At 33.1% G+C, this 20,754-nt stretch overlaps 1 protein-coding gene across 1 annotated transcript; it reads left to right on the top strand.

The window, feature by feature from the left end:
- The first annotated feature begins 3,077 nt into the window (after positions 1-3,077).
- On the top strand, positions 3,078-10,736 carry LOC132717401 (regulator of MON1-CCZ1 complex-like). Its single transcript, XM_060700863.1, has 4 exons — positions 3,078-3,229; positions 6,360-6,430; positions 8,698-8,852; positions 9,961-10,736. The coding sequence occupies exons 1-4, from the start codon at positions 3,170-3,172 to the stop codon at positions 10,041-10,043; spliced, it is 369 nt and encodes a 122-aa protein (XP_060556846.1). The 5' UTR covers positions 3,078-3,169; the 3' UTR covers positions 10,044-10,736.
- The last annotated feature ends 10,018 nt before the right edge of the window (positions 10,737-20,754 follow it).

Genomic DNA, 20,754 nt, shown 5'->3' with positions numbered 1-20,754 from the left:
TTTCTTCATACAACACCAGGACTGGTTGGTTCCAGGAAGCGGACTCGAAAGTGATTAATATTAGTTGCAAGAACTTGTTTCGCAATCAAGCTTAAATAAATATGTTTAAACCAACATGTCTATTGCATAAAGACTGCAGACACCTGTTTATGCTCCCCGAAAAAATTTCGGGGGAGCATAATTATAGTCGTCGCCTTGTCCGTCCGTCCGTCCATCCGTCCGTCCGTCTTTCCGTCCGTCCGTCCGTCCGTCCGTCCCCTTTTCTTGTCCGGGACATAACTTTGAAACAACAAGAGGTATCAACATGAAACTTTGTAGGTAGATAGATCTCATTGAGTAGGTGTGCAGTGCACAAGAACCGTAACTCTGCCTTGCCTAATTTTTGAATTATTCCCCTTTGTTTATTTTTACACTTTGAACTTTGTCCGGGACATAACTCTAAAAGTATAAGAGGTATCAACATGAAACTTTGTAGGTAGATAGATCTCATTGAGTAGGTGTGCAGTGCACAAGAACCATAACTCTGCCTTGCCTAATTTTTGAATTATCCCCCTTTGTTTATTTTACACTTTGAACTTTGTCCGGGACATAACTCTAAAAGTATAAGAGGTATCAACATGAAACTTTGTAGGTAGATAGATCTCATTGAGTAGGTGTGCAGTGCACAAGAACCGTAACTCTGCCTTGCCTAATTTTTGAATTACCCCCCTTTGTTTATTTTACACTTTGAAATTTGTCCGGGACATAACTCTCAAAGTATAAGAGGTATCAACATGAAACTTTGTAGGTAGATAGATCTCAGTGAGTAGGTGTGCAGTGCACAAGAACGGTAACTCTGCCTTGTCTTATTTTTGAATTATCCCCCTTTGTTTATTTTACACTTTGATCTTTGTCCGGGACATAACTCTAAAAGTATAAGAGGTATCAACATGAAACTTTGTAGGTAGATAGATCTCATTGAGTAGGTGTGCAGTGCACAAGAACGGTAACTCTGCCTTGTCTACTTTTGGAGTTATTGCCCTTTGTTCATTTTGACACTTTGACTTTGTCTGGGACATTACTCTAAAATTATAAGAGATATCAACATGAAACTTTGTAGATAGATAGGTCTCATTGGGTGGAAGTGCAGTGCACAAGAACCGTAACTCTGCCTTGCCTTATTTTGAAGTAATTGCCCTTTGTTTATTTTTACTTTTTGACTTTGTCCTGGACAATACTTTAAAACTATTAGAGATATCAACATGAAACTTTGTAGGTAGCTAGATATAATTGGATAGAATTGCAATGCTTAAAGAACCTAAACAAAGCCTGGTCTAATTTTGGAGTTATTGCCCTTTGTTCATTTTTACACTTTGACTTTTACCTGGGACATAATTCTGATATCATCAGGAAACTTTATAGATAGATCTCATTGAATAGAAGTGCAGTGCAAAAAAACATAACTCCGCTTTGCCTAATTTTGGAGTTTTTGCCCTTTGTTCATTTTTTTTATACTTTCCTGTGTCCAGAACCTTCTCGGGGAGCATCACCCGGTTCAACCGGTTCTTGTTTTGTACTGGTCGGAGAGATAAATTGGACACAAAGATAACCCTTACTCTTGTTAAATATAATTGTCATAACTTTCCACAAACAAGCACATGGTCACCTAGTAATATAGGAGTCAGACAGAATGTGATGATTTTTTGTAAGTTGGTAAACTTTTTAATGTTGTTTAGGTAACCTAAATTTTTTCAAAACGTTCTCTTACTAAATTTACAATAAGGTTAGAATTATATATACCACAGGCCACTGACCTGGGAAAGGTGTTTGAAAAATTGTTCAAATATCCACAAGAACTAGATAAAACATATAAGATGTAAAAAATTAATAAATTATTGATGCTGATGTTCCAGTCATTTTCCAGATTTAAGTGTCGCCTTTATCTACTGTTGTGGGGTAAAAAGACTGTGTTTTGCATGCCTCATTTAGGAACTTATTGAAGTACCAGTTTCTATTTTGATACATAATTTTGTAGTGTAATATTATGTCTTTATACTGAAATTTGTTTAGTTGGTTCATTACTTAATATATACAGGGAGATGATTAAGCTATTGCAAAAAATGTGTGTTTAAGTGTCAGAGTTATCTCTTCTGCAACCAGTATAGGTTTTTGGGTGAATGTTCATAATTTTTAGGCATTTTTTAATCAGTCAGTCAAAATTAATCGATTTTTTCAAATATGTATTTATATTGATCAACAAAAACCTATCAACAATTTTTCTACTGATGACAGCTCTAAAAAGTACAAATCTTTACATCTACGAGGGGTTATCCAAAAATTCATGGACTGTTTAAATATCTTTTGAACGTCAACATGTATGATAATGAAATTTTATCAGCATACATTGTAAAATATTATCAACACGTTTTGAAAGAAACAGGTAAATGTGTCAATAAATAATGGTTTTATATTGTTTTTAAATAAGCACATACAAGGCACTTGGTGCACTGTAGATAAGTGCAGTCAGTCATCGTATATTTTTTGCTAAAAAATTACTAATTAACATAGGAAACCTGCTAAACATCACATATTTCTTCTATGATGTCATTTAAGAATTCATTAAAATTATGGACGTCATTTCTGTTAATTTTTGTTGAAATCGCCAGAAACGACAGACGACAATATTGTTTACAACGGGAAGGACACGCAGAAGTTAGAAAATAGCGTGATCATAAAATTTTGTTGTAATTTCGGAATGACACCAACAAAAACATTTGGGAAAAAAAACAGCAGGCAAACAGAGAAAATAAAAATCATTAGTGTTTAAGTGGCATTAAAAATTTAGTGAAGGACATTACTTGGTGAAGCAGTAATAGTTATTGACTGCGTAACGTCGAAGCATAAGTAGTACGTTAAATATTATGATGTTGATGTCAATAACATTTTGGAGTGCGCTGCTGTCGCCGACATGTGTTTATGTAAAATTAAATATTGTTGTTATATAAGAAGCTACTAACCTGAATTTTTCGCTGTTTATTTGTTATTTATTTTTCTAAGTAGTGTAGGAATTTCAAATCAATATCTCAAATATATTTTAGGCAACAAAGAAAGTCCATAGACTTTTGGATAACCCCTTGTAATATTATATTTTTTTCATTTTGATTTAAACTTTTTGTTGTAGGCATGTTTGATGCTGTCATTGGAAAGTGTTTACCCACCTGCCCACCAGCTTGCATTAGACATGCTTACAGTAAGACTTTTTGTTCATTGTGATCTACTGTATATGTATTAATCTACTGTAGAAGTGGTTATTTTCCCCACAGGCAGTCAATGCGTGGCTTGGATAGTATACAAATGTACATGTAAATGACCATGCCCACTTATTTTTATAAACAAAATTTTTTTTTCACTCAAAATGTTTTTAAAACATTTTATTTTCAATGAAACAAGAAAAGAAAGTTGTTTTTAAAAATTTTATCCATATATACTATAAATATAGTATTGATATTTATAGTATATATGAATGAAATTTAAAAAAACAACTTCCCTTTGTTGTTTTATTGAAAATTAAATGTTTTTAAACATTTGAAGTGAAAAAAAAAATTGTTTATAAAAATAAGTAGGCGTTGTCATGTACATGTATACTATCCAAGCCATGCACCGACTGCCTGTGATTTTCGGGTGTCGAAAATATAGCGAATTTAAAATTCCAGACATTTTGTGTATTTGAGTAAATATTACCAGATCCTGCCAGGGTAGCATTTAATGACAGGTTGGTTGATATTTACGCTAGAGAAAATTTTAACAATTTTCATCAATTCACGAAATTTCCTAATATTTCTGCATTGCTAACTTAACAACTTATATAGTGTTTGTATTAATACAAATATACAGTTAAGCTGTGTTCACTCAAACTTGGACTAATTGAAAACCTGTCTTTGCTCATACTCACCGTCTGGTTCAGTCTAAATCCTTTATATTGTTCTACTTTGGATTACTCCAGCACCGATTGCTTAAACTCTTATACCTTCCACCACCGACTATAAAGTACTTGCTTCCACCAAATAGGGAAGATGATCATGAAACCAAACTAAGAAGTCTCGTGTCATTGATAGAATGCTCTGACCTTGTTTTCCTATAAACACAAAATTCTGCATTGTTATTGTATTATATATAAGGACATGTAGTTTGTGGCATTACAAAGTCCAGATAATTTTGGAACATCTCTATTATTTGATGATAATCATTTCGTTATATTATATATTAAACTGTTTCTTTTCGAGTATTAAAATGTTTTGCTCAAGTGTTTTTGTATCATATGCCCGGAGAGAATTCCATATAAGCTTTATGCTTTCTACTCAATCCTGGATAAAAGTTATGTATTGTAATTTTGTTTGTTGCCCTGATGCATATTGTCGGGGTTTTGTCATTGTTGCTAAAAATAGTAAATCTGTTGCCAGTCAATAACTAGAGTAAGGAATGAAATATTTCAATTAAACTTAGTGTATAGCAAGCTTATGTAAATATCTTGCTTTTGGGCCTGCTAAGGTCAAGTTTAGGGTCACTTTTACTAAAAATAGAAAATATGTTTCTGGTCAATAACTAGAGATTGGAATAAGATATTTTTATTATACCCCCGCACAACAAAGTTGTAAGGGGGGTATACTGGAATCAGCTTGTCCGTCCGGCCGTCCGGCCGCACTACCGAATAGGGATAAGGGGCCATCTAACTGTAAACAGAACAAAAGAGAACAATAGAGTTCATTCCGTAACAATAGAGTAAGGGGCCATTGGCCCTCTATTAAACAATAGAAAATAACAAAAGAAATGGCCCTTTATTCCATTTCGGCCGTCCGTCCGGCTGTCCGGCCGTCCGTCGGTTTTTTCTTGTCCGCCCAATAACTTAAGATTCCTTTGACCCTTAGTCTTCATATTTGGCATGGAGGTTAGTCATGATTAGTAGATGACCCCTATTGATTTTGAGGTCACCAAGTCAAAGGTCAAGGTCACAGGGGCCTTGACTTCAAAAAGCTTGTCCGCCCAATAACTTAAGATTCCTTTGACCCACAGTCTTCATATTTGGCATGGAGGTTAGTCATGATTAGTAGATGACCCCTATTGACTTTGAGGTCACCAGGTCAAAGGTCAAGGTCACAGGGGCCTTGACTTCCAAAAGCTTGTCCACCCAATAACTTAAGATTCCTTTGACCCACAGTCTTCATATTTGGAATGGAGGTTAGTCATGATTAGTAGATGACCCCTATCGATTTTGAGGTCACCAGGTCAAAGGTCAAGGTCACAGGGACATCAAAAAGTTTGTCTGCCCAATAACTTTAGATTCCTTTGACCCACAGTCTTCATATTTGGCATGGATGTTGATCATGATTAGTAAATGACCCCTTTTGATTTTGAGGTCACTGGATCAAAGGTCAAGGTCAAAGGGACTTTGACTTCAAAAAGTTTGTCCACCCATTAACTTAAGATTCCCACAGTCTTCATATTTGGCATGGATGTTGATCATGACTATAAGGTGACCCCTATTGATTTTGAGGTCACTGGGTCAAAGGTCAAGGTCACAGGGACCTTGACAAAAAAAAGCTTTTCTTCTCAATTGCTAAAGAATGTCCTGTCCGCAATGTATTGATTTTGACATTTTCACATTTGAAGCATGTAGAATACATAACTTAGCAATGCACTGGCTTAGTAACCTCAGATTTGGCAGGGAGGTTGTCCTTGAGCTCTAAATGGCCACTGTTGATTCTGACAAAGTGGTATGCGGGGGTATTCACGTCATGATAGTGGCAGTTCTAGTATTGCTATTGAAATAAATGCTATATGCTATAATTATCATGTTTTGTTCTTTAGGGATTTGGATGTGAAGTGGTGGGGTTTAATGTCCACTCTGTAAAATTTAGTAGTGGGCTTTTGTCCACTCTATAAAATTTTGATTGGTGGGGTTTTAACTGTTGGGGTTTTGTCCGTCTTCCGTCATAAAAAGTTATTAAAAATGAATTACCAATCATTTCATCTTGATAAAAATCTTAGTAAAACTAGTTTAATTTGGTGCAAAGCAAGTTTTTATAAAGACCTCACTTGGAATGGCTTTTGTGCCCCCAAGGGTCAAGGTTACTGTTACTAAAAATAGAAAATTCATTATCTATAATTTACATTGCACATAATTACATTGATTGTTGCTTGTACATGTATTTGTATTTCAACTACAACAGATCTTTCTACAATGGGTTATTAAAAACCTGGTTTCCTGGCATTGCCATGTTTCTTGTTTTGAATTTTGTTTGTTTGGATAAGAATAAAATTCTAAATGGTTTATATTTTACTATCAAGTGATTTTATTCCTATATTTTATTTTATATTTACAGAGACTGGCTACTGCCAATGAAGAGATTATAGAAGTTTTGTTATCTAAACACCAACTTCTCCCAGCTGTGAGGTATGCTATTTGAATATTTGTTCCATTATCATCAACCACATCATATGTGACAAGGTTCATAATTCTAGAAGCAATATAGAATTATCTCCCCTTGAACTTAGACTTTTTTGTATAGAGACTCCACTGAGGTTTTTTGACATGGCATGGGACTGAAAATAGGTTTTTGACAAAAATGTTTCATTTGACATGGCATGGGACTGAAAATAGGTTTTTGACAAAAATATTTCATTTGATATAGATCTAGACCAACTAATGTGCAAATTTCAGATCATTCGCTCACTTTGTTTTTCAGAATAGTTATTCTAAATGTGGGAAATGACCCAAAATTGGAAAGCGTTGCAATGCTTTTTGCTCAAATATGTCTAAATATAGCACAAAATACAACTTTCAACTGTTTAAGTATCTTCATTCTTTGGCATGTCTTTTTGTTTTAAATGGTCATGCTGATATTTGTAAGAAATTCAAATTTTATAATTTTAGGCTTTAGACCTCGATGGATTTCTTTAAAAAGACAATATTTTTAACTTCTTGATTTCATAAGGGGTAAACTTCAAACTTAAAATCAATGTTTCATATCAACTTCCACATCATAATATGACAAGGTTTACAGTTGTAGTGTCAGCATTTCCAGAATCATCCCCACCTTAAACTAGTAGAATTCCTACAAGTGGTGATATTATGGCTCTTTTTACTCTGGGGTCATCATTGACCCTGACCCTGTCCCTGGTGAGATGTGTTTTCCCTTTATGTTCATAGTAAACAGTCAGAAAATCTTTTGTTAAACACTATGTACATGTACAGTCCTTAGATTTGATATTGAGGTTTGTCATGACTTGTAGATTACACCTATTGATTTTGAGGTCATTAGGTCAAAGGTCAAGATCACAGTTGCCTTGACCATTATAACCGTGGTCAACTCATAAGTATAGAGAATGTTACACCATTCTGTTGACTGTTGAACACTTTGGCGCCAATGGCTCCCTTGTAATGTTAAATAATAGATTTAGAACATGTGGAATGCTTAACATCTGACAAAATTGCCTCAATTTAAAATAATTTATGAGAAAGAACAAAACTGTTATTTTGACTTCCATATAAAATACATAACTTTACTTATTGTCAAAATGCGAAAGAAGTGAAAGATAGTTTAGAAATGTGGTTGATGAGTGTTTTTTTGGAAACTTTAATTGGATACCAAAAGTAAAAAAGATTTTGAAAAATTAAAAAGGCTAGCATTTTTAGGTAACTATATGGCCTTTAAGTTTATATGAAATGTTTAACCTTCAAGCAAATACTGCGAAGAAATCTTTGAAAATAGATGTTCATCCTGATACATGATCTTTGTCATGGGCTGATGCTTTTCAGTATTATACACCACAAAGTTGTTGTTTTGGTAAGTGATTGTGAAATGAGAGTTTGTTGCATTTAAATTGTTTATCCTTTCTTTGGTGTGTTTTAAAATTGATAAGGATATACTTATTACAAATAATTTGGAGTACTCTGCCATTTCTGTTGTACAAGTGGATAAAGTGTCTCTTCACTTCAGAGATGCACATGAGTTTTTGGGCAGAAAGATCAACTCATTCAAAAGTATTCCTTTCAGGTTTTCTTTTGTTTTTATTTTTCACGAAGGGTGAGCATTAAGTTGCTGCTTTGTCTGTCTGTCCATCTGCTTTTCTTGTCCAGGACATTACTCAAAAACTATAAGAGATATCAACATGAAACTTTGTAGGTAGATAGATCTCATTAGGTAGATGTGCAATGCACAAAAACAGTAACTCTGCCTTGCCTAATTTTGAAAGTTATTTTTGTTGATTTTTGACACTTTGAACTTTGTCTGGGACATCACTCTAAAACTATGAGATATCAACATTAAACTTTGTAAGTAGATAGATCTCATTGAGTATGACCTTGACATTACTGATATCAACATGAACCTTTTTAGGTAGATAGATCTCATTGGGTAGAAGTGCAGTGCAAAAGATCCATAACTCTGCTTTGCCTAAGTTGGAGTAAATGCCCTTTGTTCATTTTTACACTTTAAACTTTGTGTGGGACATAACTCTATAATCCTAAGAGGTATCAACAATAACTTTGTAGGTAGATAGACCTCATTGAGTAGAAGTGCAGTGTAAAGAACAGTAACTCTGTTTGAATTTTGTCCGGGGCATAACTCTGAAACTACAGAAAACATACTTTTCTGTGTCCAAAACCTATTCGGGGAGCATCACCCAGTTCAACCGGCTCTTGTTTTTTTTTGTCTGCAGGTTTATAAGAAAGGCAGGTATCACTGACACAGTTTCATCTAGAAAATTTCTAGAAGCTGCCATGAACACAGAGGACAATCAGCTATTTTACACAGTCTTCAAATTCTTTCAACAAAGAAACATTCGAATGAGAAGCAGTCCAGTATTTCAACCAGGTAATTGATACATCTCTCAAGTACATGCTAAGATTTGTAGAGAATTCATACATCTCTTTAGTTTATGTACATCTTTCAAGTTTAAAGAATTTATACTTCTTTCAAGTTTGATAATTTATACATCTCTCATGTACATACTGAAAGGTTTAAGATATTAAACACCTCTCATATTTAAGAATTTATACATCCTTCAAGTACATACCGAAACGCTAAGAACTTAACACCTCTCAAGTTAAAGAATTTATACATCCTTCAAGTACATACCGAAACGCTAAGAACTTAACACCTCTCAAGTTAAAGAATTTATACATCCTTCAAGTACATACCGAAACGCTAAGAACTTAACACCTCTCAAGTTAAAGAATTTATACATCCTTCAAGTACAAACCGAAATGCTAAGAACTTAACACCTCTCAAGTTAAAGAATTTATACATCCTTCAAGTACATACCGAAACACTAAGAACTTAACACCTCTCAAGTTAAAGAATTTATACATCCTTCAAGTACATACCGAAACACTAAGAACTTAACACCTCTCAAGTTAAAGAATTTATACATCTCTCAATTTAAAGAATTATTATATCTATCATGTACATTCTGTAACGTTTAAGAACTTAACACCTTTTCAGTTTAAGAATTTATACATCTTTTTAACTTCATACCCTTCTCAAGAATTTATACATCCTTCAAGTACATACCAAAGTGTTTAGAACTTGAACATCTCTCAAGCTTAAGAATTTAAAAATCTCTCATGTACAACTGGGGAGGTTTAAGATTTATTCATTTTTTATGAAGAATGAAGACATCTCGAAAGTTAAACCTAAGAGGTTGAAGAATTTAGACATTTGTTCAAGTACAAACTTGAGAGGCATAAGTACAATATCAAAATACTGAAATTGAGATATATTTACTAATATTATAAATCCTAGTCCAATATACAGGCTGGTCAGGCTCTAATACTCAGAGCCATCGCTTATCACTTTTGGTTTCAGCAGAATGGTTAAAATTGACAGCCTGTCATTTCAAATGTTCTGTATATCATTGTCTTAATTCAGGAATGGTTTTCATGTACAAGTTTAATTTTCTTTTTTTTCTAATTTACTACAGGAGAGCACTGTGAACTTTATGTTAAACATTTTGAGAAGTTGTTTGGTGCAGATGCATTAATGCCATTCTCTAGTTCAACATAGGCCATGACTGGAAAATGTTTTCATAGGTGAGTAAAAGAAAGAAAGACATGTGATAACAGGAAAATAGGACAATATTATATGACATAAAGAGGATAAAAACATTATATCAACATAACTGAATAAGATGGTAGCAAAAAGGACAAAGCAAATTATATAGAAAAATAGGACAAAATAAGATGATAGAATAAGACAATGTAACATTACAGGAAAATAGGACATTGAAAAATTTTCAGCAAAGGACAAAGCAATATTACTGAAAAATAGGATAATATTGAATTATAGAATAGGACAATGTAATATTTCAGGAAAATAGGACATTTTAAGATGAAAACAAAGAGGAAAAAGCAATATTATTGGGAAAATAGGACAATATTGAATGACAGAAAAGGACAATATAATATTACAGGAAAATAGGACATTTTAAGATGAAAACAAAGAAGAAAAAGCAATATTTTTGGGAAAATAGAAGATTCAAGATTGCTGCAAAAATAGAACTTTACAAAGTGGATGAAAAATAGAATAGAACTATTCATTATGTTTTTAATATGACTTCAGCAGTTGTTGCTATAGTTTGTATATAAGGATTGAAGACTTGTAAGAATGGCAAAATATAGGACCATGCATCATATAAGTAATAATATTTATGATGTTTTATTTTTTACAGGGGAAGGTGCAATACAGTTATTCTATTATTATTATGTCTCCCCCACCTCGGGGGGAGACATATTGTTTTTGCCCGGTCCGTCCGTCAGTCCGTCCGTCCGTCAGTCCGTCCGTCCATTCTTCGTTTCCGGACGATAACTAGAGTTCCTTTTGACCTACAGCTCTCAAACTTCATAGGATGAATGGTCTTATTGAGCAGATGATCCTATTGTTTTTGGGGTCAGTAGTTCAAAGGTCAAGGTCACAGTGACCGTTGGTCAATTTCTCGTTTCCGGATGATAACTAGAGTTCTTTTGACCTACAGCCCTCAAACTTCATAGGATGATTGGTCTTATAGAGCTGATGATCCCTATTGTTTTTGGGGTCAGTAGGTCAAAGGTCAAGGTCACACTGACCGTTGGTCAATTTCTCGTTTCCGGATGATAACTAGAGTTCCTTTAGACTACAGACCTCAAACTTCATAGGATGATTGGTCTTATTGAGCAGATGATCCCTATTGTTTTTGGGGTCAGTAGTTCAAAGGTCAAGGTCACAGTGACCGTTGGTCAATTTCTCGTTTCCGGATGATAACTAGAGTTCCTTTTGACCTACAGCCCTCAAACTTCATAGGATGATTGGTCTTATAGAGCAGATGATCCCTATTGTTTTGGGGTCAGTAGGTCAAAGGTCAAGGTCACAGTGACCGTTGGTCAATTTCTCATTTCCGGATGATAACTAGAGTTCCTTTTGACCTACAACCCTCAAAACTTCATAGGATGATTGGTCTTATTAATCAAATGATCCCTATTGTTTTATTGGTCAGTAGGTCAAAGGTCAAGGTCACAGCGACCGTTGGTTAATTTCTCCTTTCCGGATGATAACTAGAGTTCCTTTAGACCTACAACCCTCAAACTTCATAGGATGATTGGTCTTATTGAGCAGATGATCCCTCTTATTTATGGGTCAGTAGGTCAAAGGTTAAGGTCACAGTGACCATTGGTCATTTTCTCTCATTTCCGGATGATAACTAGAGTTCTTATCAGTGAGGACATTTAACTATTATTGATATATCAGTGATATATCAGTTGTCTGGTTTTATATACTCTGTTCTTTTTTGATCTTTCCACCTTAAGCGGTCATTTCTTCCCCGCTGCGCGTTCAATGCTACATGGTCACAGCAAGGTGTATTACACGCATTGTTTTGTTTGCTGATGATAACTACAAATTCCTACTAGCGAGTGAGTTTTCATGCAATATGTATGTATATAGTATATCACTTTCTATTCTTGTTAACTATTACTAATAGTATACATACATGCATGGCACCATTCAGATTATGTACATATTTATTGGTATTGCGTTACAACTTTCAAGTATCATCAAAATCCTTCAAAGGGTTGAAGAGTTATGGAGCAGACACAATTTCCTTTAATTTAGTTTGTGAAACTATATATGATATGACATTCAAGTGTCAAGTAGACCTTGACCTTGGAACCAGCCATACGAAACATGTACTCTACACGTTCTCTGGATGTGGTGAATTTTTGTTTCAAGTATCTACCAGAGAGGCTTCATTGTGAAAATGAGTGGAGTCATCCCAACACACTACAGTTATCATGATTTTACATACATTGTAGTTTGAGTTGTCTTTCAATAGTGTAAAAAAATCTGACAATATGAACGTTTGTTTCAAGTATCATCAAAATCCTTTAAAGGTTTGAAGAATTATGGAGCAGACACAATTTCATTTAATTTCATTTGTGAAACTATATATGATATGACCATCAAGTGCAATTTCGTTTGACGCCCGCCTGCCATACGCTGATTGAATAACCAGGATTTTCAAAATTGAATACCTGGTTAAAAACAAACAGTTTAGGAAGCATCTTCTCATACAACCTTAACAATAGAAACCATCCATAGACAGCCTTCATTGAAGTGACTACCGGGTATTTACATTATCTTATCTCCATTTCCATTCCTGTTTCCATTCACAGTTATTCTCAGCAGTGGGGGAGACATGCGCTTTTTTACAAAAGCATCCTCTAGTTATTATTATTCATAATGTGTTATTTTTATGTTTCTATAATATTCATGTATCAATATTTGTGCTTTTGTTATTGATACATACAATGTATAAAAAACGAGTTTGGTAGCCTGCTTTTAAAACATTCATTGTGTATTAAAATAAATGTAATTAGATGTACACTGAACATAAGTACATTATTGGTAGAATGAAATTATTAAAAAAAAAACTAACAACTTATTTTTAGTTGCTACCCGGACCTATTTTTAACAAGGCATTTCATTTACCTAAATGTACGTTGGCTTTAAGACTGCCGGCTAAATTGGCATAAATGGTGGTTAACAGAGAAATCCAAGATGGCGTCGAACCATTTGGCTACCAAAATATGAAAATATTACTTAATTTATAGCTGTTAAAAGAGCAGCATTTGTTCTTTTATTGCATTCCTGTATCACACATTTGTACCAGTATATATGTACATGTATATGGAATCGTAGTTTAAGTATCTTTTTTTGAATAATCAAAATGTATTACACAGATTAAAAGAAGTGACTTCAACGTGTATTTGTTCCATGTGCTGATTGAAATCTGGGACAGAAAGATACACAGTTCAAGTTTTTTAGTCCCAGTTGAAATATATATTTTTGTAAATCTTGAGAAATTCAATGAATTATTTTTCGATATTTCTTGTTGTTTTATTCTTTATCCTTCCCAATTAAAGCAGTACTTGATAACTTGTTAGACAGTTCAACAATCTGTATTCTAATAAATTAAATTTAGGATGGTAACATACCTGGCGAATGCGTCAATGTTCACAAGGAAGGGAATTTAATTTCTCATTGTACCGGATATTAAAAAAGATAGATCTACAAAAATCACGTTTTCAGTAAGTTATTGTGTAATTTAAATATGGATATAAAAAGTAGAAGTTAATCACTTATATATATATATATTCTAACCAACTATTTCTTGAACAAAAATGTTGATCAAGTACTAAGTGATTTAGTATGAAAATTTATATTATGAAAATACTATTTTGTTCTAGAACTCTGCTCTATATAAATATGCAATATCCGATCAGCATCTCACACAATTGTTTTTAGTTTATTGTCACGTATGATACTCAATACTACCAACATGATTATTCATGGTATTGCATACTTTTTATCACGGTCCAATTCACTTTTACTTTCCGTCTGCATCGGTAAGGAAACCCCAGAGTCGATGGGTCCATTTTGGGGGTTCTTTTAAGATTCCGTTATCCCCAGTTTTACTACTAAATTGGCGCCCTTTTTGGCCAAAAGTGAGCATACGGAGATCCCAGGTGAATTTATTTGCCTACAAGTGAAACGAGTTAGAAACAAATCATAATACACTTATTTTTTGTTTATTAGATTAGATATGATAGAAAAGAAAAACAGAACCTTAATAGCTATTGGAACCACCCTTGTGAAAGAAGCCTAATAGAAAGAACTAAAAATACCACAGATGCAACCATGCAACAACAGTAAATGTTCAAGGATCGGAAACATTTAACCTCTTGATTGTATTTACTTTTCACGGCCTCTACATTTCACAAGCAACTTTTTTATCCCGGGTAATATTTAAGGGGTTTATCCGGCGAGTTTCAAATGGTCAGATACATAAATATTCTTAAATAGACATATAAGCTAAAAAGAAACATTTACACCAACTTTTAAAAATATGGCAAATATCGCATACAGGAACTGTATCATAACATGCATTCAAATTGCAGTGTTCTTACAGTTCACACTTTTCTCACATAGTTTTCGAGAAGAATTGTTTAATAATACCACAAGACATATTTATACAGTACAATTTTTTTTCAACTAATTTTACTGCTACAGTTGTACAAAATCGTTGAAATGATTTGACATAGAAAATGGTTCATGCGAATTTTCACAATAATTTACGTATGTTTAAAACTTTTCTGACCAAGATGCTTTGAATTTTGCCTTTTCTTCAAATACAAATACAAAAATGCTACATTTGTGCTTCATAGGATCATCACCATGTGCCGAATTAACTATGTTTAGTGCATAGCTTGTATATGAGATAGGGTACCTCCGTATACATGGTGGCGAACCATGGCGTTGGGCCGTATGGCCGCCAAAATATGAAAACTACTATTCATTTTCTAATAATTTAAATTTAAGCCGTTAAAACGGCTGCATTTGTTCATTTATTGCATTCCTGTATCAAATATATATCGAATCGTAGTTTAAGTTTCCTTTTTTGAATAATCAAAATTAATAACATTGGTTCTTCAACGTGAATTAAAGTGTATTTGTTCCATGTGCTGATTGAAATTTATTAGGCATACGGTATACATCTTGTAGTCTTTTACCGTAGCTAGCTATGGGTTAGAATATAAGGAAATGGGATTTCGACCTATACAGTATTGCTTGTGCATTTGATGTATGACGACCTTTACGGCATTGCTTTTTGTTTCACTGACATAAAGGCTTACACCGTAGGCATAGACAAAAACAGAATCCCAAGTTGAACGCCCAAAACGGCAAAATTGAAAATGTTGCAGACTCTATTAGATTAAGTGGTAAGTGCAAGTTGCCGTCCACGCCCCCTAGCACCGGTTAAGCAAAAATAATCATTTAAACATGAAAATGGTAAAATTTGAATTTAGGAACACATTCGTGCCATTCCAAGAAAAGCGGCCAAGTAAAAACAAGTATGTGCCCTAAACGAAAAAATAATGGACGCAACTAAACAAAATGAAATTTTGAAAGGAGATCAGATTAAGCTCACGTGATTGATTTACTCTATAGCCTTATGAATCGCAATGTCACAATCGGCATCTCCAAACAGCCCTTACGCGCATTGCAATGCGCGGGTATCGGATTTTTTTCTTTTGTAATTATGTAGAAGATATCGATTTGTTCATTAATATTAAATAAATATCACATCCAAATGAGGTGAAAGAACAACATGTTCACAGGATACTGTCAGCTAATGCCTTGGTTCCAATTATTTGTCCTTTGGAAGCATTTCGTTAGATATCGCCCTCAGTGGGATGTGACAGTTATACAATGCTGCATTTCATTTGTTCACCGCCATTCTTTGTTGTTTATTATCACCGTGATTTACTAACTTTATTGCAATTTCTTGCAAATTATCGCCCCATTCTTTATAATTTATTCTAATACTTGTATCATTAAATATCATTGACTCCACAATTGCTGTTTCAGGTGATCTTTCTCAGAAGATACACAAATCGTGTGTTTGCAATTTTCAGGAACGTTTTGAAATATTCAATTGTAGGTAATCTAGCTGGTTAGAGGTCATTTACGCATTGATTCTTCAAAGGATCCCACTTACTCACTCAATGTTTCTTGTTTAACACAAAAAGACTAGATATATATGTAATCCGAAGTGTTCACCTTTACTTACAACAAACCATTAAGTTTATGTCCATATCACGTGATACATTGTCATATACAGAGCTGCATTACTGGTACTGGTACATGAGAAATACTTAAAAAATATACATGCTATACATGTAAATATGCATAAATTCATATTCAAACTTTTAAACAAATGAAATTGAAATCTTGCATTCATAAACAATCTAAAATACAATGAGTTTCAAATATTTGAAGTTAAAATGAAAAATCAGTCTTTTGTAGCAAAGAAAAATCAACATATCACGCATTAAAACACAAATTCGCATTCGATTATTTACACGTTTTTTTTTTAAAATTATACAAAACTCACAACATCATTAACAACGTTACCATTTACAAATACCACAAAAAATCTGCTCTTAACATTTATTCGTGCTTTAAAATGTACAAATTGATTAACACTTTAATATGAATAACGTTTACATTATAAATATATAGACTGAAAAAATAAATATATATGAAAAGTTAGAGAAAGAGAAAAGGAATGATCAGTAAACCAAAATTAAATAAACCAAACAGGGAGTGATTCCATTGTGTATCAAGTTTTCAAATTTGGCACTTTTCTTTGCCTTTAAATTTTGAAAATTTACAAATTGTTGAATTTGTTAGGTGTTTAAAAATATCTAAAAATACACAGACAACAGATAATGCCACGAGAAATATTGACTGACGTATATTCTAAACAATCAGTTTTGAAAAATTTAGATATCAGGAAATTCTGATATAAAACATGCATTAATACAGATTTTTAGAAAAAAATAAATTGTCACTTGAAAACTTAAATCTTTTTTTTTTCGCTAACTGTCCCAAAGTTTTTACTTTCCAGGACAAATTAATGATTTTCAATTTTATGCGTTCGAGGATATCGTGATAAGAAATATATCAATACGTAGTCTTGACTGTTGAAACTTCAATATAAATATAAAAATATATAAAACTGTTTGAAAATCTTTCGTAAATAGTATTTTGATCATAAGGAGATCTATCATAAAAAAGAAAATAAAAAACCTGATGGCAAAACAATTTTCAAAATTTCTAGAAGCCATAAATACTTTGCTTAGAATTATCACATGCTAAGAAAACGTAGGTATTTATACATTAATAGCTACTCCTTACACATGACTGGCAAAAAAGTAAATGAATGTACATGTACTATCAATGAAGAAATATTCAAATACAACAGACCATGGCTCAGTCATGCAAAAGAGTAATCAAGATCGGTGTTTTTATGTCACTTGGACACATATGGCGACATGTAAGCTTTACTGGTAGAGAAAGGCCTCAGGTGGTGCCCCTCCGTGAACTTTTTAATGGACGAGCAGGCTGGATGGCTTCCCATAAAAGAATTCAAAGTCTCGGGCAGGATTTGAATCAACAGCAGTAAAAGGCAAGAAGCTCGAAGCCAGCGACATTAACCATTCTGTCCGGACTCAAAATATTGTAAAAATGCAACTATGATCTCACATTTACCATTCATGATTTTATTATTCATGAAGGTCATTACTTATGAAAATACATATTTACCTTATGTTAAAACACGTGAGAACTCGACTCTGATGTTATAAAGAGTTCCTCTATAAAGTGACTAATTTCGTCCAGACGTAATGTCAACCACTATTAGAGATTGCAGGGCATGCTCTTTGGTTTTAGGTTCGTATAATGTATTTCTTTAAAACATACATTTATTGTTTTGTTTCTTTTGTACGACTAAGTTTAAAATAAGAACACGCGTGTTATTTTTATTGTTATATCAGAATAATGTTTTTTCACCGTAATTAAGAAAAAAATGACTTTCTGAATTAAAGAGTTCATAAGTGAATGAACCCCGTCTCTCACTTCTGTCTACGGTCTTTTCAGATTCCATAAAACAAAGTCTAAAACAAAACAGTTTTAGTTTTGTCCTGCGTTCGGCCTTCAATGTTTCTGATTTTTTCTTTTTCTTTTTTTTACATAACGTGTTGTTCTGCATCAAGATATATTTAGATACTCATATGGAATCTCACATGGTACTTGTTTTACGTGAAATTTGCATGACCTCTAACATTCTACAACAAATTAGCAAGTCGTCTGCAAATAACGTGCGAATCATCATCTGGTTATACCAACACGAACATTCAAATGAGGCAAATCAACGCATTTATACGCACGTTCAATATTTAAAGGCAAAAAAAAAAGTTATTCAGTCTTGTAAGTAGATTTTTAAACGTTGTATTCTGTTTGGACCCGGTGCTAGGCTGTGTGGATTAGATGGTAGCCAGCATTTACTACAATTTTGAACAGGTTTAATAAAAAACGTAGCTGAAGCATTTTTAATTTTGTATTGTTGGGTGTTTCATTATTGTTCCAATTTCATTTGATACATATGATATATATCAATAATGTGTATCAATAATTAACATTTTGTTCGCATGTATACGATAAAATGTCTTGCATATACAATCATGGTTAAAGCGGCATTCAGCTGTTATTTTTGTAGGAAAAAAAAACAAATCTGTGTTGTTTCAAACTAAGTGTTATAGTACTTTTATCTTGGAAAAGTGTATATATTTTTTCCCGAGAGCTATATATAAGCGTCGTTCGTTTCTAAATATAGAAAATCGGGAAACGAAGCGCCCCCTTTACTTATTTAGACATAGATAGCGGACCGGTTGACCAGTGGATTAGAGGTACAGAGGGATTTATTTTTTGTTTATGTACTGTATCGCCGGCAAATTCATTTAATTCATTAATATGTATTAAGATTATTCATAGCAATAACCGTCAATAGCTTTTGTGACCTCATTAACACTTATGGAATAAACAGTTTCTGTTCAGAGTCATTATATAGGCAATTTTATAGGATGATATTTTGATGTTTGTTGTGTGTATAAATTTTTGAAAAGAATCTCTCATCACAAATCACGTATAGACTACAATGCGTAGCCATGTTAAGATGCCTGGATGTTTGATCATGTTAACTTTATATAATCCTGAAGAAATCATCATAACGATACTTAAAGTAAATCAACGAAAAGGAACTTTTTATTTTTTTAATTTATACATGACAATTTCCCAAGGCGGGAAAATGACAATTGATGATCGTTGTTGTGTTTGTAGTAATCTTAGACTAGGATGGTAGTTTTACCACCAGACCGCATTTCTGCCTTTTTATCAAGCAAAACATGATTTATCTCGGTTTCGCTAAAAGCTAAACACTGGAATTTACAGGATCTTTGTCAGAATTTTTTCTCTAAAAGTCTCGCTCAAAGCTTGATAAAGAGGTTACACAAAAAAAAGAAAACGAAACAAGATACTATATTGTTAAAGCTTAAATAATGTATCACTAACGTATTTAGTTCATATTACTGAAGTATGCATTTTTGCCACAGAAACATGCCCTGCTAATGAGTTGACAATGCGTTAACGACATCAGTGAAACACAATTCTTCGCGAATCTATCTGAAGATGCCAGCAAGGTAACGATCTTGTGAGGCATTTGGATAACTCCTCCAGCCTCTAGTAATCTGAAATAATTTGGTGTTATGGGTGATTGACTGACCAAAGGACGTACAGGCTTCAAATTGTAAGTTGAAGTCGCAATTTAACGTCGTGCTAAATCCTTAATTAACGTTAACGTCGCTGAGTCTATTAACTCTTTTAAACGTCTAATAGTATGTAATAAGCTTCTTGATAAATTGTTTCCATCCTATAATGTGAAGAAAGAGCAGGCTGTTGTAAAGTTAGAACCAATTAATTAGGTAAATAATATGTTCATAGCATATGTATAGTTTAAAATAAAATATCACATATCAACTATTCAAATTATTTTATTAATTGACTTTTAGTTTCAAATATTATATATCATTTTTATTCATAAACCATAAAGTGAAAAATTTCTTGTTTGATTTGTAACCGCTTTTAAGGACATGTCATTAAATCATGTCTATGGTTTAAATATTTTAGTGTTTTTTCTGCATTTAACCTCAAACCTGAACCTTTTTCATCTATGTCAAATGGCCGACATCTAATTAGCAGTACGTTATTAAAAAAAGTCAGCAGAGGTCATGAAACCTTGATCAAAGTCAAATGTACAATGATTTTCTTTTACTTACAAACAACATAACGCTGTATATTGTGCAAATATTTTTAAGATATTGTTCGTAAAAAAAATACAAAAAATAATAAAAACAGGAAAACTTTCTTTAAATTTCAAACCAGTAGAAGTATTGCCGTTTTCTAACTATTGTCAATGTGGCCATCCCACGTGATCTGTGACATCAGCATTATATGGAGTTGAAAAGCAACCTTTACGTCTACTGCTACTACTAATAATTCATATTTCATAATTTAAAAGCAATTTAAAACAGAATGGAATGGATTTAAACTAAAGCAGAGAAATTTCTTAAATTTTGCATAATGAAAGTGAACCATGATTGTACTAATTGAAAAAGGGGGTCACGACATCTGGCCCTTAAAATGAGTTTTGAATTTTTTAGGTCAATTTTGGGAGCAGATTTTAGGTCAATTTCAGGAGCAGATAACTAAAACTTAAGGTTATTGTAACATACGTTATTCTATCTAAAATTTAATTTGTTAATTCATTTTTAATAATTAATTAAGT

Source organism: Ruditapes philippinarum, unplaced genomic scaffold, assembly GCF_026571515.1.
Source record: "Ruditapes philippinarum isolate M1 unplaced genomic scaffold, ASM2657151v2 ctg3435_1_1_1_1, whole genome shotgun sequence".
NCBI classification, from domain to species: domain Eukaryota; kingdom Metazoa; phylum Mollusca; class Bivalvia; order Venerida; family Veneridae; genus Ruditapes; species Ruditapes philippinarum.
This window is presented reverse-complemented; position numbering and strand designations above follow the sequence as displayed.